This window comes from Netta rufina, assembly GCF_964035555.1.
Source record: "Netta rufina genome assembly, chromosome: 16".
NCBI lineage: Eukaryota > Metazoa > Chordata > Aves > Anseriformes > Anatidae > Netta > Netta rufina.
The window spans coordinates 13,394,171-13,416,434 of record NC_140140.1 but is presented as its reverse complement, the minus strand read 5'-3'; the positions used below and the strand labels follow the sequence as shown (position 1 = coordinate 13,416,434).

The window sequence follows — 22,264 nt, the reverse complement described above, 5'->3', positions numbered from 1 at the left end:
CCCCTCTCAACCAATGACCGCGGCGCCCCGCTGCGCCTCATTTGCATCTCGGCGCGTCGCAGCCAATGAGCGGGCGGGCTGGCGGCGGCGGCGGCGCGCTCGGAGCCGCCCCGGCTCATTCGGAGAATGGCCGCGGCCACGGCGTGCGGCTCCCCGGCGCCCCGGCCGCGCAGACGGGGCGACTCGCGGCGGAGGCAGGCCGCCCTCTTCTTCCTCACCAACATCTCCCTGGACGGCCGCCCGCCCTGCCCGGCCGCCGAGAAGCAGCCTCCCCTTCCTCCTCTCCTTCCTCCCCCTCCTCCTCCTCCTCCTCCTCTGCCCTCCGGGGAAGGGGAGGAAGAAGAGGAAGAGGAGGATGAGGAGGAGGTGGTCGGAGCCCCGCCGCGCTCGCTGGCCCCGCAGAGGGCTCCCCACGGCTTTCCCGGTGCTTCGCTGCCGCCCGGTTCCTCCCCCGTTGCTGCGGGGAAAGGGGAAGCGGAGCAGCCCCGGGGGGGCGGCTTCTCGCCGCTGCCGCAGGGCGCCCCGCTCTGCCCGCTGCCGCCCGCCCCCCCGGGGCTGCCGGGCTCCGCTAAACCGGGGGGGCCGGGGATGCTGAGCCCCGCGCCGGGAGCTGCGGGAGGCGGCTTGGCGCTGGAGGTGCAGCGGCAGAGGTGAGTGAGGGCTTAGCTGGGCTCCTTTCCCCCCCCCCAAGTCCTTATTCCCGGCCCTATAAACCTTCTCCCCCCCCCCTCCCCTAAAGCTTCTCGCAGCCGCCTGGTCCCGCGGGGCGTGGGAAGCCCTGGGAAGAGCCGCACTTTCCCAGGGCCCGCAGCCCCCGGGGGGGTGAGGAGCGAGCGTGGGAAAGCGGCGCCCCCGGGGGGAGCCGGGCGTGGGAAACGGGGCTGCAGCCTCCCCTCCGCCCCCCCACCCCTCCCAGCACCTGCCCGCCCTGTAGGGGTGGCAGCATGGAGCCCCCCCAGCGCTGGAACCCAGCTCACAGCTTTTGGGAGCATCGTCCAGCCCTGCTGCCCCCCCCTCCCCAAGGGGGCGAGGTGGCCGGAGCATCCCTGCATCCCTGTGCCAAGGTGCCCCCAGTTTTTGGGAGCGGGGGCTGCGCCTCTGCTGCCCCTGAGCACCCAGGGTGTCGTGGTGGTCCTGCTGGGGGGGTCACCCGGCCCTCCAGGGGTCTGCTTGCGTGTGCAGTGGGTGGCCAGACTGATGCTGGTGTCTGGTGGGTGGGGGAGATTTGGAGAATATTTCCCCAGCGAGGTCTGGCTGGAGGTCTGCTGCAGCAGAAACCCTCCCTCTTGCTTTTCCCGGGCCTGGCTTTTGAATTTTGCAGTCTCCAGATGAAGCTGGCCGAGGCATTGCTAGGTAGGACTCTTACTCCGGGCAATGTGACCCTTCCTGCTGGGCCTTCTTTGAATCCCCACTGCCTGATTGTGCAGTGACTCTACAAGCAGTGCTCATCATTTGCTTGTACTCTGGGAACTTTTGAAGCCAACTTTAGAGGAGGATATTCTGCCCCTCCATGCAGAATTACCATTGTATTTGCAGGGGACATCTATCAGCCTGGAAGTATTAGTTTTCTGATCTTCTGAAAGGTAGGCTTCTGCTCCGGTCTTGGGGATTTGAGCTCCAAAAGAATTCTTTTTTTTTAGGCCACTTCTTGCATAAACAACTTTGTAAAGTGAGCTGGCCCTCTGAGGCTGCAGATAAGCAAAACAATATCAAAGACATCTAAGTCTCAGCAGTCTTTATAGTGGCTTCCAGAGCTTTGTTAGTAGGTTGAAGTAAAGATGTTGGCTGTGCTTTAAAGCTGGGGAGCTTTGCTAAAGCAAGTGATCGGTGCTGCCTTTCTGTGCACATCTGCTAATGGAGGGGTCCTGCTGGTCCTCAGGATGGAGGATGAGTGAATTCAAAGAAATGTAGCCCAGTGAGTAATGGTGTGGGGGTCCTCCTGCATGTGTTCCCTCTGAGTTTTATTTTCTTGAACTATTTGTAGTACTTTCTGCTTTTCTTCCTATGAAAGATGGGACCTTTCTTTCCTTAGATCTTGAAAAAACTGCAGCTGGGCCTGCTACTTCCATGTCCTCTGAGCACAGGTGATGCTGTTGTGTCCCACTTGTTGAGCAGTGAAGCCTGAAGTCACGGTGTCACTGTGACACAGCTCCTTCCTAGCACTTGGAGCTGTGCTGCTGCTCATTTTGCTGTTTTAATGTTGTAGATAAGGCCTTTGAGGGAGAGTTCAGTATCAGGAGCTTTGCAAGTACAGTGATGTCTCTGTGAGACATTTGGCGTGCCTGCGCATGGGCTTACTGAGTTTAGGACCGCTGGAGTTTGTGTAAATTATTCCTTCCTTCCCTTTTTCTTTTCAATGCCAATTCAATAAGACACTAAGAAAATACTCTTTAATGTGTGTTCCTCAGAGCTTTTCTTGTTTTATGTCCTTCCTCCTCTTCCCTTGGCATCTAATTTTTGGGATGTTATGTTCCGCTGTAGTATTCTAATCAATCTAACTGAAACGATTAAATCAGAAATAAGAGGTTGAGGGAAATGCAAGGAGGGTAATGGGGAGAATAAAAGGGCTTTTGTATGAGTAATGACAAAACAACCTGATTCTTCAGCTGGGAAAAGAGATGTTTGAAAGGGTAGATGGCATCGCATTAATCATTTTATCTACTTCTTATGAGGGTGACGTGGAGTGAGAGTTCATCTACATGTATTTCTCTGTCCTTAAAGAAAGAAGAGTGGATAGTGAACGTCACAAACTAATGTGCAGAAAATCCACAACTTTATATATATATGTATGATATATATATATATATATGTATGATATATATCTGTATATATCAGACTTTTGTCAGAATATATATATGTATATTATATATATATTTTTATATATATATATATATATATATATATATATAAGTTTTGCAGTGCCTCTGGGGATGCATTAAACCCAACATAAATATTTCCAGTTGCATAGGGCACAGGAGTGGCAGAGCTGAACCATTCCCTTGGAATTACGTCTTTACCTGCAATGCCAAGGCTTTCAGGGTGAGGGACGTGGAACACTTTTTTTTTTTTTTTCTGGGTGGTTCCTTGACTTGTGTTGAGACAGAGCAGCTCTGTTCCCTGTGGAACAGCAAATACACAATGAGTGATTCAGGGAGTTTCTTCCTTGTGGAGGTTGTGCTGCTTCCCCTTCTGTGTTTGGCATACTACAAATGAAAGTTCAGAAATCAACAAGCAAATACGTCATTCCTCTTCCTGGGACTCAGATCTGGGTAGTGTTTTGCCATCCAGCAGTGTTGCTGCTTCTTAGGCAGGTGAACTGTTTCCATCACGCAAACATACAGAGGCATGAAGCCACCAGAGGAAAAGGGGAGATGGAATCTGCACTGCTGCTCAGGACATCTCATCTCTGGTGCCCACGGGAGGCAGCTGCTCTCCTCAGCATCCTTTTTTGGTCACCACAAAAGGCTGCTTTGATTTGCCATGAGTGGAGCATCCCACAAATACACCAAGGGCAGGGCAGGGGGGTACCCCAGATTCGATCATCTCTTTGAGGTGGCCAATGCTGTGAGTCCTGTGCCATCATCTATGATTTCATAGCACAGGGGCTTGCCCAGATCTGAGAGGTCATCTTCTTTTTGCAGAGTGTTATTGCAAAACTCGATGTTGTTTGCTGTGGTTGTTAGCAGCTGGTGTGGCCGGGCAGCTCAGGGCAGGCTGCCACCACACCTTTGCTACAGCTGGCGCCGTTTGCTAGCAGCAAGCAGGATCTTTGGTACAGTCCAAGGAACAAGAAACCTGCTTAGTTGACACAACGTGGAGGTTCTCGGAGTTGCTCAGTAGCTGTCAGGTTTCTTTGGGATGGAAACTTCCAGTGGTGAGCAGGGTGTGTGCCAACAGCCCTCCCTTGGAGACACAGTTTAATCTGGATGCTTTGTTTCATTGTGCTGCTGGCTGAGCTCGATGAACTTAATGACTTTAGCCTTCTACTTTTGTTTTCCTAAGGTATCTCCTGTTAATAGGATCTTAAATTACAAATCTGTGTTGTGCTGGCTTTCTTACTCCACTTGTTATCCTACCTCCCTTTCCATCTTACTCCGGTCGTTCAGAGATCAAGCTTAACAGAAAGCAGCGGATGGAGAGGAGACAGCAGATAGTGAACAAATTGGCATTCACAGTTTTTTAATGAATTTCTGCAGCTGGGTCTGAAACTGGCAGAGCTTTCTGGGGAAACACAGACAGCAAAGAGCCCTGAAAATAGCCAGGTTATGAAAGCATGAAATGAGGAATGGGAACAACAGCCCCGACTGTCAATGCTTGCTGTGTACTTTCAGTGCAGTGTGATGTAGAACAGCTGGTTTTGCCATGTATTTGCTGCATTTTGCTAGGCCTATGAATAAATTCAGGGACTTAAATTATTTGCGACCAGTGCTCTAATGCCCTCGATGACCAGGGGTAAGGCAGCTGAACTGAATGCTGGTGGGTGCTGATAAATCAGAAATAATTGGGCTGATTTAGATTTCTTTTAGGGTGGGAGTCTAAAGTAGTTGGTAAGAGCAGTGCTTTAGACCAGCTCTGCATTTAAGGGTTAATTGGGGGCTGTATCACTAACGTAGGTGTGATCAAATCCGTTCCTTGCATGGAATGGCAAAAATGCTTGGTCAGGCCTTCATGCGTATGATGGCTAATGTATTGTCTTATACTATTGTCAACCCAGCAGCTGTTTTCACTTTGAGAAGCATTTATTTAAAAAGAAACCCTCTGCTAACACACGTTTGGTGGAGATGGATGAAATAGTGCTTAAAGGTCCAAGTTTTGATTTCTAAGCCTTATTAGGAATAACCTGAGCGTGCACGGTGCTTTTCAGGAAGCAACAATATCTGTCAGAGGCTGCAAGCTTTGACCTTTGAGACATGAACAGTAGGCTGTTGTGTGCTGCTCAGGGCTGAAAATGAACGTATCCGACGTCTGAACTTTATTTAAAACTCAGCTGAAATGTGAGGGCAGCAGTCTGCTGCTTGGTAAACGTTTTGCTTCAGCAACCTTCTCACACACACACTTGCACCTGCAGGTGAATTGCAAGTATTAAATGGTTTACAATTTATAGCTACCCCCGTTATTTATCTGGCGTTCCCAGCCAGGTATATTCATCCAGGTCAGAAGAAGCAGTATGCCCAGCAGGAAGCTTGGAGATCTGATCCTTCATGCCTCTGGGAAGGTTTCTAGGTCAAAAGAGAGGCTCTCAACGCTAAGGTTATTTAACCCCTTCATTTAGAGGGGTCCGAGGGCTTTCAAAGTGACTTTGCTCTGCAGTCAGAGGAGTGTGTGTAGGGAATTAACTGTACTTGCAGCTGATGAGGCCTGTGGGCGGGCTGTGTAGCATTGCAAGGCCAGCGTGCGAGTGTCCTGACAGCTGTGGCTCCACATATGTGGGCTTGCTTCTTCAAGCTAACATCAGAGAAGGCTACATGATGAACCTGAATGGCTTAACTCTGAGGAGGAGGTGGTGGGACGAGGAGGAGGTGGTGGGGTGCTGCTTCGGGCCTCCAGCAAGTCCTGCAGGCGTGTGGTGACCGGAGCCTTCTCGTCCTGGGGCTGCTCTGCCGTGGGCTTCAGTGCCCTGCCGAGGGCTTACATAGTGTCACAGCAGTCATGGCTCTTTCTTAACATCTTACAAGGTTATTTACTTTACAAGGCTTTCCCCAAGTCACGAAAAAAGTAAGTTTTATTAGACCAGCATTTTCAAATGTAGCTCAGCTCTGAAGTCTGCAGGATCTCACTGTACTGGCTTAAAACATAGTTTCTGTAGTTCACGGTCTGACATGCTTCTCTCCTCCTCCTCTTCCTACCCCCAGATCTCCGTTAGTGCCTCCTTTTGAGCTACAGCACTCACATTGAGCAAGAGCTATGTGCTGGGTGCCGTGGGTGCACTTCTGGAGCAAATGCTTGGGTTGCTGGTGCTCTTCGCTGGAACTTGGCTTAGCACAGGAGTCCTTCTTGAGAACTGAGATAAGTGGCTGCTCAAACTCAAATCAGAGCTGCCAGTAGAGTGGACAGCAATCTCACCTTATCTGTGGATGATGAAGCTTCTTTGTCAGGGCTCCGAGACTGAGCCAGTGCAGAAGTTACTAGCTGTGGTGCTTGCTGTTTGCAGGCTGCCATAAACTGGGCTTTTTGTTTCAGAAGAGAAACAAAAAGATGGAGTGAAAGCACTCTCACAAAATATATTTTTGTGGTATGTGGTGTTTTAGTTATATGAAGTCTTGGAGACTTAGCTTCAGGTGTCTCGTGTTCCTCCTTTTTCTATCTGTCACTTTTTCCACCAAGACATCTTTGAGCCTCCTTTTGTAGATTGTTCTGAATTCTTCATGCTCTGCAGTTTAAATCTAGAAATGCATAATCTGACGTGCAGGCAAGTATAATGAAATTTGGGTTCTGTAATGAGAATGAGGTATTGTTGATAAAGCAGCTGACTGCAGGTGGGTGGTGCTCAGCTACAGACAGTCTCGCTAGCTCTTCAGATGAAGAGCTCTAACACTTGTAACCTTTGGTTTATAGCTATCGTGTGTATAACTTACTGTAAATTATTATATTCTAACCCCTGAAGATGGTGTTAAATAAAGGGCCTTTAGAGTCTTATAAGGGTGAGTGAAGCAGAAGAGTTTCACAAGACAGTGCCCTGACTGATGAGAAGTACGGAGTCTTTAAAACTAAAATCTCGCTGTCCCCTCGTGCTGTGAGCTGGGCAGCCCTTCCTGCAGGAGCTCTGAACACCTCTACTGCACACAGTGACCTTCTCTGGGGAGTGCTCCTCTTGGTCAGCGCTCACTGGCACGGCACTAAGGAGCTCAGCCTGCCCCGCAGACCTGCCTCAATTTGCTTTAAATACAGCACAGATTTGCACTTGCTCTGTTGTGGTCGTTGCAATGTTAGCATAAAAAATTGCCTCGGTGAGGCTGCAACCTCTGGATTGGAGGTTAGTGGGGATGACAGATGTTGTGGTGGGAAGAACCAAGCTCCCATTAAAGCTCTGGGAGAGCTCTAAACTTTCCTTCGCTTGGTTTCTTCCTGTCACCTGTTTTGAATTTTCTTCTTCCTAGTAAAAGCTCCTTTTTTTTTTTTTTTTTTTTTCGTAACTTGGGAGTTTTATTGTGCTGAAGGCTTTTGTTTTACTGAGGCACCAGAAATGATATCATCATCTCTCAGGGAAGTGCAGGAGTGTTTCTAGCATAACGTCCTCAGTGTTGCAAAAGACACGAGTTGCATTTCACTTGCCTGTTGATCAGCGTTTGTGTTTAGTGAGCAAAGCACTGAGGAAACCAGGTTGGTGAGCATTCCCCAGTAGGAACACCTACAGAAAATGGTACAGACTTGAGGAACAGTCACTAGTTGTGTCCTGGCAGCACATCCAGTTTGCTTTGTGAGAAGCAGCTGGGATTTTAGGAGCGGGCTTTAGAATTACTTTACAAGAAGCGGGCTCTAGGCACAGCAGACCTTGCATCTGGCTTGGTGGCTCTATTGCAACAGATGGCTTTCATAACACTTACTGGAAGGCATTATTTTCTTCTTGGGTTGTCTAAACACTCTTAGCACAAGCACAATGTGATGTATGAAATGCAATGAATACAGAGCTCGTTTCCTGGTAGCATTAGGTCTTAATCATACGTGGTTGTGAATCAGTAATGAAGTAGCAGCCACTGTGACAAGTATCTACAGTAATTTCTTTCCTTGTTAGTATTTAATACCATCCAGGCTTAGTAAACTTTCCATTTACTCTGCCTCCACCTTCATTCAAGCTACAGTTTATTTCTGTCCCCTCTCATTTGTCCTGTGCACTGCATGGCGTTTACTTTTTCTTGCATGTGCTGTTACTGTTCTTTGAGCAGCGTGGCGTTTTCTCTGGGCTGTTTCGGACCAGCAGGAAAGCCCTGGTGCTGCTTCAGCTTTGTGAACAAACCTTGAATATGAACACAAGGGTGAAGGAGCTGGACCTCCTCTTTAACCCTGAGGTCTGGCAGAGATCTGCTCTGAAGCATAGAAGTACTGCTGTGCTCATGTGGCTAATCAGTTTGGATTTATTCCTTAAAAGGAAGATTAATGGAGAAATGTCTTAGACTAGACCCCCCTGTGAGACTTGTATTTATTCTCTGGCAGTGTGACGCTTTAAATAAATGTCAGAATGAACTCCTGGGACCATGGCTTGCAATCCACACTGCACGTCTGTGCTTCCAGTAGCGTTGCCATAAAACAGTGGGTAGCTGACCTTGTAAAGGAGTGATTAGCTGTACACTTGCTGTCATTTACACAGGGTGTCCTCTCCTCTGCTGCATGCTTCGTTGCATGTGAGATCTGAAACCATCTACCTGCAGAAATGGCTCAGTACCGGGCATTCATGGCATATTTTCTTCATTAAAATCATATATTTTCCCAGATACGTGGTAGTGACGGTGGTTTGCCTGTGCTTTAATATAAATGTAGTGTCTGACTTCTCTTGACTTTAATTACTAAAAACTTGTTGCTCCCGGTGAGCTGTACTCAATCTGCTTTCCTACTTCAATCAGGAAACTGATTAATGAGAGCACTGATGGCAATAAGGCACGGGCTGTGAGAACAAGGAGTCTCACACTCATACACTCTGTAATGCCAGATTGGAAACAGTAAATGTTGTCTGGGCATAGGTAACAGCAGTTGACAAAAATTAAGCTAAAAAAACTGGAACTGGTTTCCTTAATCCCTTGGTGACAGTATTTTTACCTAGTCAAACTGAAATGTGGTTCATACCAGGTTGTTGGCTCGCCCGTAAGGAAGGGAAAACTACACAGTTTAATTCTTTAAAGTATGTCTTGACAAAACAAATCTGACAGGTGTGTCTTCCTATTATAAACAAGATTTGGGATCTGGATTTCTTGAGCAAATTACCTTTGACAGTTGTTACTAAGCCAGTGCCTCCACAAACCAATAAATGATTTTCATCTTTGCTATATTAAACTCAGTCTCTTGACAGCTGTGATTATATGGAGGCATGTAGAAGACCTTACAAAGGGCCATCAATATTAAAATCGCTTTCAAGTGAGAAATAAGAAACCAAATTCTATTAGCCCCTAATTTTACACTGTAATTAAAAATCCTTGACCTGGTCCATTCAATTTGTCTATTAGCAGTGTGGATTGCTAAAGAGCAGCAGAGGATACAAGCCTAGCTGCTAATTTTAGCAGAGTGCCCGTGGATGCATGTGCATACATGTGTGCATGCATCGTGGCATCCTTCCCTCCGGCAGAGGGATGTGACTCCAACTGAAACAAGCCTGCGGTGCCTGTCCATTTTGCTAGAGGAGGCCTCAGTCGTCTTGCTGCCTGGCTTTTGCAGTGTCTTTGAGCACTCGTGTCCCAGGGCTTAGCCTCCTGCTCTCTTCTCCTGCTTTTTGATTTTCGTTGCTGCATAGGTGAAGTGAAAATCAGATGTGAGGACAGCCATCCCACAGCAAACTTGCCATGCCCAAGCCACATACACAAAGCATTTTCTACAGAACTAGGAAACTAACGTGGTCTTGGTTAATTCAACACCATTGCTCTCGTGGTGTTAGAAGATGGAAGGAGCTCAGATATTTTGGAGCAAAAACTTAGGTTGAGTGCAACCTCTACTTTTGCCTTCCTTTTCTTCAGATCATCTGGCTTGCTTCCTACTTTTTCCTACAGTAGAGAGAGAATGGCTGGTTTAGTGGTCAAATAGGAATTTGTTCTAACTCAGCAAAAGTGAGCAGCATGTGATCTTCTGGTTGTCTCGTTCAGTGAGAGCAGTGTTGAGATCATTAAACTCACCTGTAAAAGTGTGACAAGAGAAGAAGCTCTTGGAAATGCTGCCGATATATTGAGGAAGGATAATATGAACAACTTAACACTCAGCTTAGGTATTGTTCTCCCTTCTCTGTGATCACTTGAGCATCTTAAAAGACAGCCTGCAGGGCAGTGAGGCACTCTCTAGCTTGGAGGCAGTTCACTTCCACTCTTCTGCACCCCAGCAAGCATCACCAGCAATACATTAATTACTTTAATAGCCTTCTGCAAATGTTTACAGGAAGGTACTACTTATAAAGTGGAAAAATGTGCAGAGGCTGAAATAGTGGTGTCAGACAGCAGTGCAGGCTTTCTCCTCTCCTGCTTGACCCTGCCCTAGGAGCAATCGTGGTAAGAGGTCAGGCAGAAGACGGACTCCAGATGCTGCGTGGCTCAGAGATAAAGTTATGGGAGAAAGCAGCTGAATGCTGATCAAATGGCCCCTCTGGCTGTAGGGTTGGCACAGGGCACAGACCTGTCCCTGTGAGAGGGGAGGTTAATTAGGACAAGAGAATCCCAGTCAGATTTTAGAAATTTCTGACTTCTCCCTTAGGAAGGAAGGAGAGCTGTCAGTCAGTCCCCATGCTGTGGCAGAAATACAGGGACCAGCAGGGCTGAACAGGGACGCTTCAAAAGGGCCAAATGACAGCTGCACTTCTTGCATTTTACAGGATATCTGTTTGTGAGTGGCTGTTTTAGGAATCTCCAACTACAGCAACGTCCTCACACTTTCCTCTTGTTCTTTGGGGTGCCTGTGCGGCCTAGCCTGTGGGTAGGCAAGGGGAAATACTCTGGCAGGCCATCTGAAAGGTCACTGGTCTTTAATCTGAAGCTGTGACTTAAACAGATTTTTCCTTTCAATTTGCAAGACAGGACACTGAGGGATTACCGGTGCTATACATAGACTGCTCTTAGCCGTGTCCTGTCCTGCTGGGAACACTTAAGAGCTGAGTAAACCCCTGGCCAGGAGTCCCGTGTGCTGCCTCTCCATTGTCGTCTCCCTCTGTGAGAGTTTCTCTGGCACTTGCTAGGACGCTGGCAGGGCCCGAGGAGGACAGATGTCTGAAGCCCTCAGAAGTGGGGTTTGTTTAGTGGGAAGTCCACCAGAAAGGATAAATTGTGGGCTGGCTGCTGCTGGAGTTGTTGGTTTTTATCTGATCATGAGGTGTTTTTCACGGCCACGTTCAGCTCACCACAGATTGAGCAGCGCTGTTGGGCTGTGCGTGGCCGTGTGTGTGCGTGGAGATAACAAACCCAGCCCCAATCCAGAATCCCTCTGCTCGATAGTCCCTTATCTCTGGGCACACGCTGCGTGTGTGTTGAAGCCCTGGGTGGGTCCTGTTTTTATTGGCTTTTAAACTAGTGGGGGAAGCACCCAAAAAGTGAATTCTTGACCAAGACTTGACTTCCAAGCACACAAACCCTCCGTAGCTTGTCAAGGAAATAGCTGGTATTAGCTGACAGGCCTGGGCTTTCTTTTAGGATCCTATTGAAATTACAGCCTGCTTCATAGAACTCATTAAAATTTTAACATTGGATGATTCGATTTCTAATTATCAAGTAGCATGTCAGTAGGAGTGTGTGTAAGATAACTGACAGCGCGGGTATGGATTTTGGTGTGCTGCTTTAGTATTTAGGTCGCGTTTGGCAACAGATGTACTGTGTAAATGACTTAAAATCCTTTGAACTCCTGTGGATCAGAGCACAACAAGAGGTGTTATCCTAGATGAATCTGCTTAGCCCAGGGGACACGACTACTCTTTTTCATCAGGCAAGATCCAGCAGCTCCTGAAGTGATCCTGTGCTGCCTGGTCTTGAGGTGTGAATTACTGCATGAGAAGAGCACCAAAACTAACCCAAACAGTCTGCAGGCTGGGTGTGTACAACTCAGGAAGTCTTGATAGCTTCCAGCATGCTCCAAGGATGCTCTAATAAAGATGCTTTGCTGATTAGTGCTGCTGAGGAATCCAGCAAGTCTCTCTTTGTAAAATGTTTGGGCACGCGACCTGTTTAGCATGGCTGGGATTAGTGAGACCTCTTTGCGTATTCCCTGTTTTGAGATTTGAGGAGAGTATCTTGCCTAGTGTGTTGAATTTCTCCAAGGTGACAGATATTTTCTGTCCTCAAGTGAAGCTGAAGTGTAGCTAAAAATCAAGTTTCCTGTTGGCACAGTGGGGGTGAGTCATTGTGGTTTTGAGCGAAGGGGCAGGATCTTCCTTTCGCTGCAGCAGCATTTTACTGAGAGGCTCTGACAGAGCAGTGGGTTCAGGTGCTTTGTGCTCTTGTCCCTATTGCTGGGGAAATGCAGCAGTGTTTGGAAGATATAGGGCTTTTGATGGGTCTCTACTGTAGTGGCCCAGCACTTTGGTGGTCACTCTGGCACCCTTACCGGCACCTTATGCTGGCATCCTTTTACAGAACCTTTTACATCTTCTTTTTGTACCAATGCCTGTTGTCATTGGTTTTAGCTTTGCTTTTCCTTTGCTCAGCATACAAGGCTGCTTTCTGTCTGCATCCAGTCTGGTCTCCTTGAAATAGAGGGGAGGAAGCCTGGGGACATGGAGAACTGCAGTTCATGCCAGGACCTTTGAGACTGGCCTCCACGTTTCACAAAGGTGTTTTCTTATTGCATGTTAGAAGCCAAAATAGGCTGGACAGCTCTGGTGTATCTCTTAAGTAGCGACAAAATGGTGTGGTGTGGTTTCTTACCCAGCTCAGCTGAAGGATAGAAAGCAAAGTCACCAGGATTAGCAGATTGTCAAGTTACTTCCAAATTCTTAAGTGCTGGGCGTCAAGACCAGACTAAATCCTGAGCACCTTTTTTCGATCTTCAGCTTGAATCAACTGAAGCTATAAATCTTTGCTGTAAAAGCTCATCCATAGTTCTTAGCAATTAATAAATCCCATTTTGCCTGATCTCCTTGCCCCCTCCACTCCCCACCACCCAAGGTGCCATGGTTTTGTTTTAGTGTTGCACATTAACTTCCAAGCACGAGAGCTTGGCCATGGTCTCTTTGAGTGGTTTGGCTGCTCATGTACACAAGAGCTCTGGAAACTGTTCTTGAGGACTTTGGAGCTTTCCCATGGTCTACACCTGCATAACCTTGAGCACACATTCTCCACAGCAGCATGACTGCTATCTTCTGCATTACAGATCTGCAACTTCTAGTAAACAGCAATAATTTCTTTCTCAGTGTATTTATTGTTTTTCCAGAGGTAAAAATACGTGGAGTTTTAAGTGTGAGGTTTTTCCAAAAGTTGATCTTGTCAAAGCAGCATCCCACAGATTATATCTAGTTAGCTTCTTCTCAATTGGCATCCATGGCAATACCGTCCATCAGTTGGGTTATGATGATACTTTGGAAGAAAACCTGGGACTTGAATGCATGTGGCTTGCACTAAAAGCACAGCGTGACGTATACTTAAACAAAAGCAGAAAAAAAATAGAATTTGATAGTTGTAGTGTCAGTGATTTGGTGATTCAGTGTTTTAGCTGAATCTGAATGCCTTGTTCCTACGGAAATTGCAGCCAGTTTCCAAATTTATTTGTAAATCTCTACCCACAAAGAGCAATTTGACTTTGACAATCATAATGCATCTTACTTGGCAGTGTTTTTTTTTTTTTTCTTGTGTAATATCTTATTTTTGCTAAAGTAACTCACAAGATTCTTATTATTCTCCTTGTGTCTTCAATTCTGGGATTTCAGATGGGCCCTGAATATGCTTAGCTTCCTCTAATAGTCCTCTCTATTGTTTTCCTGAGAGATCTGTCAATTTTATTGGGCTAGTGTCATGGACTCTTGGTCTGCTGAAGCCTACTGCTGGAGGAGCACAGTGTTCAGAATCAGGAATACAAATACAGATGTTCCATCATCATACAGATATATCTGTATATATACGTGTTGGTAGATCAATATAAAACTACTCGCTCCCTTGCCTTGATGCACACAGGGAGCTTTTTGTGATACTTATTTAAAATCCTGTAAGAAATATTGGGAAGCTTTTTAGGTGTTTAACTTATAGGTAGGTGTTCTTTTGTGTTGAAGGCAGTGAGTGCTCTTGCTACTGAAGTCAGTATAAATGTGTACTCAAAGTGAAAGATTTTACAGTTCCTAGAGGGGGTAACAAGTTCTTGGCCTTTTTGGGAATGTGAAACACCTTGGTAAGCACTCTTCTAACAACAAAACAAATCCCCAAAAAAAGCTGCCATTTGTTCTAAGAGCTCATAGATCTGTTGCAGTTCATAAACTCCGAGGCCATGAACTAATATTGTTCACTCTTCATGGTGTTGTACGTTTTACAGAAGGCGTTTTATCTCCCAGCGCTGCTCTCTAGACTTTTTAGAAGACATAGTGGAATATGCCAGTGTACAAAGGTACTTTTTTTCAAAAGCAGCATTAATCTTAACTCGTTGCATGCAGTCCTCTCCTCCCTCCACCCTCTTCCACGCCAATATCTGAGGTCCTGCATGCTAGTGCTGCCATCTGATCATAAAACTGGCATGGCTCTTTGCCGGAGCACTTAAGATATTTTTTTCTTTTTTACAATTGCAGAACCAAGAATATATCTGGGTCTCCGAGGCACAAAAGTTTGAAGAAGATGCACTTCATCAAGAACATGAGGCAGTATGACACAAAAAACAGCAGGTAACTTCAGCCGTGCCCCTTGTACTCGTGTGTGCTCGTAAGTAAACTCCAGTTCAGTGTGATTAGATTTTTAATATCAGGGGACTAATGCAATGTCCTTGTGGCCTTGCTAATTTTAAACATACTTATATTGAGGGCAGTAGGTGCTGGTAGGTGCTACATTTGCAGCAATCTTCCGATGGTTCTGCTGTTCTGCTTTGAGGAGAAAGGGAGGAAGTTAATTCATTCTCTCCTAACACCATCCTTATCTCTAGCACAAAGACAGGTCAGAGCTGAGGAGGATGTAAGGAGAATGGTTTGGTTTATCCAAGTCCTTGGCTCTTAGCTGCTGAGCAGAAAAGAAAGAATGGGTTGCATTCGTATTTATTATTGTTAGTTGTGTGAGACCTAGGAGTAGTACCATCATCCAGCTAAATATACAATATTTGTTAAAATATATTGATTTTAAATAAAATATATATATATAATTATGACAGATATCTGAGCAGCTCTGAGGGTGATGCCAGAGCTGGAGTGTGAGACAGAGCTTGGCTCTGAGGCCCTGCAGGGTCAGAAGGAAACCTCTGCTTCTGTGCTGCCTTCTGGAAACATACAATCTGTATCAGTATCTATGTAACTTACAGAGCAATTGAAGAGGAATCCAGTGTTCACAGTCTATAAAAAATTGTTTTGTAACTTCTGAATCTCAGTTCTTATCCTGATCTTTTCCCCTCTGCTTACAGGATAGTATTAATCTGTGCTAAACGAACACTGTGCGTGGCTTTTTCGATCCTACCTTACGGGGAGAGTTTACGAATCAGGTGAGTCATCGTTAACCACTTTGTGAAATCTCTGGTCTATTGTTTGCAAAATATCTTTTTAAATGAGTATAGATGGTATAGGTCTTCTGCTTGAAGCCGGTGAATGTACTTGACTTACTGCTTACATGTAAGGACAAGAACTTGCTATCAGCGCTGTAAAATCAGATGTTGCTGCAGCGTTGGTGTTCACTGAAACTTCTAGAGAAAATACTGGAAAAGGGCAAACCTCTCTTAAGGTCTTTGTTCATGTTTCAAGCACTGCAGTCCTGTGAAATCCTTGAAATCAACTTTGAGCACAGTGTGGCTTGTTGCCATGTACATCAGACAAGGATGCTACGTTCTTTACTAGAAAGTCTTCAAAGTTTAGTAGTTAATCTATAACTAAGTTTAAGAAACTCTTCCATTTTTCACCTATCCTAAGCCATGAATGTCGCTGTTTGTAGTGTAAGAAAAACAGAAGCAGTTTAGCCCAATTGATACCGATTGATTCTGCTTTAAATGTTTGTACTCCATTTTTATATAGAACTGCAAATATGATCAAATATGAGAACCAAAACCTGCCAAGTGGACTTGCCTGCAGCTTTACTCAGTCTCGTATGAGCTCTAAGTTGATTCTGTGAAGGCCTGATCTACGAGTGTACCACAGAAAATACTCATTTTATTTTAATCCACTTCTGCCAAAACAATTGTGTTGCCACTTCTGTCCTGTATGTAACTTATGGAAGAAGGAAACGGATGTTTAGTGGTGGGAATTGTATTGTATTCAAATACACTTGCTATAAAAATAGTTGATGGGAAAATGTTTTTTCATTTAATTGAAGAGCAGCAAGGTCACTGGAGTTATTTTAGAGCATTTCTGAGCACGGTGTCGTTCTGCTTGTGTGTAAGCTAGCGATGCAGTGCTTCAACTGAAAGCTGCTTTTTTTGCATCGGAATATAGGTGACAAAGCTGCACGCTGCCATCACTGAAACAGTTCTGCTAGCAGCCCTAATTCTTAGTGTGAGCTTGTGTGCACAGTGGTTGGAAAAAATACAATTGAAAGGCAAGTTTCTAATCCTGGAAAACTAGTAATGTAAATCACATTTGCTGTTAAGTATTTGAGAATTAGTGTATTACAAATGGTATAGCCTTATGCAGGAAGATCGTACTTAAAAAAAAAAAAAAAAAAAAAAAGAGAAGTACCTTTTCTAGGTACATTTGGTACAAATCTGATTTTTAAAATGAGATGAAATATGATTTTTGAGTTAGTGAACATCCCCACATTTTTGAGTATTTAAAATTTAATACTTGCTTGGAGATGGGGCTGAGGGATTGCACTGTTTCTGCGTAATGCAACTGTTGGCTGCAGGTAGAGGATCAGCCTGGTGTTCACCAAAAAAGAAGATGAGGTTGTGGAACGTTTTCCAATTATGCGTTTTCTTATCTTCATTTAGTGATCTAAAAATGGAAGGACAGAAGCAGCGACATCCTTCTGGGGGAGTTTCGGTCTCCACTGAGATGGTCCTCGGGATGGAAGGAGTAGAGCTAGGTGCTGACGGCAAGGTAAGGAAATAATTTTTATTTCTTGATCTCCATCACCAAACCAGTAACTGGCACGGGGATGATGGTGGGTCAGCTGGCTCCTTTCACTGTTGTGACCATTTGATACCAGGAAAATTACTTAATTTTTGGATGGCACAGCACTGCATAAAGTGAGAACTGTAATGTTAGAAAGCAGTGGAAATTTAGATTCTTAAAATCTGAAATGTTTGACTTGTCATGATGCTGCTTCTGAGGAGGACATGAAAGTCCCTGGTGACTTCTGCTTCCATTTCTGGAGAATTGTTTTGACTCTGGTATCTCAGGCAACATGTAAATGATATTCTAATCAAAACATTTTCTTTTTGTCAAAACAAAATATGGGTGAAACTTATACCTCTTCAGTTAAATCTGTTTACTGCCAGAGTTTTGTTGATGTGATTCTCCCTTTTTTCTTATTCCCCCAAATCCTCTACAGTGCTTCTATCCTGAAGTCACAAAAGTACAACATTCCTGTGCTCAACTTTCCCTTCCCTTCTGTCCCCCCCAGTTCTAAGGCCTTTACTCCCAAATAGAAACTCTGCACATCTGAGTTATAAAATCCTTGGTGTCTGGAAATAAGCTTTCAATACTTTTTCCCCTATAACTACAAGTTTGTTTGTTTTTTTTTTTTTTTTTTGAAGGTTGTGTCCTATGCAAAATTCCTGTATCCAACCAACGCCCTAGTTGTGCGCAAAGCTGACAGCCACAGCGCTGTTCCTTCATGTCGAGCTAGTGCTTCACGGAGTCTTCCCGGATCGAGGTACAAACCTGTGACAGCAAAAACGATTCCAGCAGGAACAGAGCTTGGTAAGGACAGTTTCTAGCACTGTCACCACTTGTGCATGCAGCAGAAAAGCATGAAAAGAGTTTATTTTTCTGAAACAATTGCAAGTGGTGAAGTGTATTATCGGGACAAATGGGCTGGGTTTGGAAGGAGACTGGTTTTAGCATGGGCTAGCAAAGGAGTCTTGTTAATGAAGTACAGAGGCTGAGCCTTAGGACTGAAACTTGCTTGCATTCCTTACATCCTCTGTATATTTGGCCTAGTTTTTGAAATTCAAGGACTGCAAAGCATTTCCTTAGAAATGTGGAGTTTTATGTTACTCAACAAGAAACACCTGGTGTGTGTGGGTACAGATGGTCCTCCTTGCCTTCTAGCACTGTAACAATGCATAAACCAAGGGTTTTGACAAGAATACATTCTCTGGTGTAAAAGAGCAAACCTGATGATGCTGTCTGCTAGATTTGAGTATAAGCAGTATAAATCCAGTCTTCTGCAGTTGTTCTCTGTGCATGTTTCTGGAAGACAAACTGTTAGCGTGCACTGTCTAAAATGGTGCATTGGGTGTATGTTAGAGATGGAGCTGGTTTGTTTTTAAATAAATCTAATACTGATTCGTTCATTTGTGGAATGAAAACAGGTGACTAGCTGCAGTTTATCTGCCTAATGGGGTCTGCCAACACTTCTAATGTTTGCTGTTTGAACTCTTTATTAAAGAGAAAACAGAACTTAAAGCTCTGTGTCTTATGGCTCATTGTTGTACTTTCCTCGTTCCTTCAGGAAGTGAAGCTGGGGAAGCAGCAGAGTATGATCCAAATCTTCTGGACGACCCTCAGTGGCCCTGTGGAAAACACAAACGTGTTCTCATCTTTGCTTCTTACATGGTGAGTAGCTGTCTAGCTGAACAGAGGAGTGAGTGAGCACCTTGAAGGTCCTCCTGTAAAGAACTTCCACAGGGAAGAGAAAATCCTCTAGGAAGTAGTAGTTGTGGCTTTTTGAGAACAGATCAAGAAAACTACAAATCATTTTGTACACTGCTTGTCAAAGACCAACTTTACATATCTCTGTGTTGTTGCTTATTTATTGTAACCATTTGCTTACTGGTTCATTATGAATTAAGATTTTATGTGGCTGAAATTCAACCTGAGGTATTACACGAGTCTTTACGGAAATTTAAGAGTTAAAGAAAATGTTCTGCCCTTGCACTAAAGTGTCCTTGGAAACCTTGTTTTGCTGTCAGTACTGTTCACAAGAGAAATAATACACTTTGCATCCTGTGTTTCAGACAACGGTCATAGAATATGTGAAGCCCTCAGACCTGAAGAAGGATATGAACGAAACCTTTAGAGAGAAGTTTCCTCACATCAAGTTGACGCTGAGCAAAATTAGGAGGTAAGAAACACGCAGTGAATAGTAAGAACTTCTACGCTGTTGCAGACTTATCTTCCACTTGTATGGAGCAAATACTAGATCTATTAATAGTATATATGATTAAATGCTAATCTCTTGTTGCCAGTTGAGCTGACTGTAGGATGACAGCCTTGTACAGAGATGTTTAGGATGCTGGAAAAGGGTAACAGTTGGTTTTCATAGTACAGCTTAGATGGGTTTTGTTTCATCAACATTAATAGCCAATTAACAGTGAAGCAGCGTTAGCATTGAAACAAATACTGGTAACCTGATTGTTTTGCTATTGTGCAGTCCCACTCTTAACCAGTTTGGACCCTCTGCTTATTTTCATCTTTTGATTACAAGACTTGCTGATCACTGTAGACTCTAACAGGACTCTAGGATAAAAAAAAAGGTTAGGTCTGTGGAGTCATGGTAAAGAAAAGCATCTCATGAAGGCAGGACTATGCACACAGAATTCCTCACCTTCCAGGAGACACATCTGAGTATTCACCAGTGAGATGCACTGTTGCGCCTTCAGAGAGCAGTCAGGGCCTTCTGAAACAGCCAGCTTAAAACACGATACTGCTGAATCACTGGGGCTGTGTGCAGCTCCCAGCTGCGAGGGGAAGGTTTGCTCTTTCAGAGTCTGTTCTGCCAGTGTCCTGCATGCTCCTTTTTGTAGCTGTTTCAATTGTCAGCTCGCAGAGAGATCTTCTGTAGGAGTAGCATGGATGATAGCAGTGAAAGAGCATCCAGCATAAAGTTTGCCTTTTTTCTGAAGTGAAAGGCTAGCTTTTGTGAGAAGGGTGTAAACCAATTTGCCTTCCCCCTCAGACCTAATTTTCCTTGGAGGTGTGTGGTAGACAGGTCTCCATCTGCACAGCTTTGATGTGGCATTGTGTAGGCCAGCATGGTTCAGTCTTATGATATGAATCACAAACAAGTTCAGGATCTCAGAAGGAGCCATACAGCAGCAGCCTGCGTGTTCTTTCACAGTAGATGATGTCAGCCAGGTTAAATCAGTTTGTTATCAGCTCCAGCTTGCAGCCAGCTGGGCTTCTCCAACTGAAGGTAATACCAGTCATGGTTTTCTAAGTAGGAGCTTTGCCTGTATGCTCTTCTGAGTTCCCATGCTGAGGTGCTTCTAGAGTGTTTTATAAAAGCTCTCATGTTGGAGAGGGTGGATTTTTATTTCATTTTTTTTTCCTCTCTATTTTCAGTTTAAAGAGAGAAATGCGGAATCTGAGTGAAGAATGCAATCTGGAGCCAGTTACTGTGTCCATGGCTTACGTTTACTTTGAGAAGCTCGTTCTCCAAGGCAAACTTAACAAACAGAACCGCAAACTGTGTGCTGGTGCTTGCGTTCTGCTTGCAGCCAAGATCAGCAGTGACCTCAGGAAACACGAAGTCAAACACCTTATAGATGTAAGTACTACACAACTTGTTTCAGGTTTGGTCAAAACCTTTCTGTTTCACGGAACAAGGTAAAGATGAAAAGCAAGATTTTTAGCAGCACATGTTTGCATTCAAGACCAGCTCTTTCAGTAGGTTTTTGTTCTCATCACAGGTCTTCTGTTTGGATGCTTATTTTTAATTCATTATAAGTGCCTGACTGATGGCAGTCTAATGTCCTATGGATCCTACAGTGAGGTTATTTTCTCATTTAATGTTTGCCTGAGAAACAGTAACTGTTTTGCGGGTGTCACAGCTGAGCTAATAAGGCTGTTTACGTTTTTGATCTGTGGCAATGCTTTTGATTCTCTGACTTAGCATAAAGCTGGAATATGTGATGCAGACTTAATCTGATAGTGCATTGGTATCTTGTGGATAACTGATTCTGTTTTTTTCCCCCCCTCCCTCTCTTTTTCATTGCCATCATAGAAATTAGAAGAGAGATTCAGATTCAACAGAAGAGATCTCATTGCTTTTGAATTCACCGTCCTTGTAGCTTTGGAACTGGCTCTCTATCTTCCTGAAAACCAAGTTTTACCTCATTACAGACGGCTCACACAACAGTCTTAACCAAAGCTACTTTCCAGCTGATAGCGTCACTGAACACGGTTGCTGAAGTTGCCACTGGCCATTCTGTGCCACTGTGCATCCTGCTGTGGCTACAGCTAGCTTTGAAGTCTGCGACGTGGGTGTGAACTGTCAAGGTGTGCATTACGGACACATATGCCAAGACTGGGAGATGGTACGAGAAGAGTCGTTGAACTTTATTTTCTTTTGGACATTTGAAGCACAAATATTCACCAGTTAGCTGTTATGGCTGCTGATTATTCCTTATTTATCTTTTCAGTTTGACTAAAACTGTTCTTCCCTATGAAGAATCCTATGGTATTGTTTCTTTTTTTTTTTTTTTTAAGCCTTTATTGTAGTCCTTGAAACTAAAGGAAGCATCACTTCCATTCCAGTGCACCATAAGGTTTAGATGTTTCTACGAATCTTTTTGCATTTTTTACATTAATGAAACACATACTTTATTTTTTTTTTTTTTTGAAGATGTGCCTAAAACCGGCTGGTCTGGTACCAGTATTTTTTAAGTTAGTTGTGTTATTTAGTGGGAAATCCTGAATTTATATAGCCATTTATTCTTTACCTACATTGGCCTTGCATATAGGAAAACAGTTCCAGTATATCTGCACTAATGATACACGGGGCATCTATACTATCTATAGCTAGATTGAAATTACTGTTTCAATTTAGTTAATTATAGTATTTTAAGATTATACACTTTATTTAAAAAGTAAAGATTGATTCAAAAGGTCATGAAATACCACCTGTTGAACAAGGTAGCTGCAGAGTGATTGCCATCCTAATTTGCTCTTAAATGGAAGATGAGTGCTTCTAATTAAGAACAACTTGCTGTAAAATGTATAATTTCTGGGTTTCATTTGTGTTTTGTAGTCTGAAATAAGCACCTTTTTAGTATGACTGTATTATATATGGTCTTAGTGCTCTGAGCAAGTACATAAGTGTGGAGCTATTCCTGCCAAACTAAGCCAGTGAAACAAAGCATGCTCAATATTTAAAATGCTACTTTTTTAATTCCGTTCTTCCAAGAATTGCGTCACTGTGATGGTCCTCAAAACTAGCATTTGTTGCACATCGGAACAGCCACTTAACAGCTGGTGCCAGGCAGCATTCTAATGGTTATGCCAGAGGTTAAATAACTTCTTTGACCATTGGCTATTCCTTCATTTATTTTTAAAATATCCAGGTTGGGAATGAATTCTGATTATATGTGGAACCTT

At 44.4% G+C, this 22,264-nt stretch overlaps 1 protein-coding gene across 1 annotated transcript; it reads left to right on the top strand.

The window, feature by feature from the left end:
• Positions 1-126: 126 nt before the first annotated feature.
• CABLES2 (Cdk5 and Abl enzyme substrate 2) lies at positions 127-21,382 on the top strand (the record flags this gene model as incomplete). The annotated part of the gene is made up of 10 exons (XM_084296431.1): positions 127-650; positions 14,134-14,205; positions 14,384-14,476; positions 15,199-15,276; positions 16,711-16,819; positions 17,479-17,644; positions 18,399-18,502; positions 18,904-19,010; positions 20,231-20,435; positions 20,892-21,382. 10 exons carry the CDS (start codon positions 127-129, stop codon positions 21,030-21,032), a joined length of 1,599 nt encoding a protein of 532 aa, XP_084152557.1. The 3' UTR covers positions 21,033-21,382.
• Between the last annotated feature and the right edge of the window lie 882 nt (positions 21,383-22,264).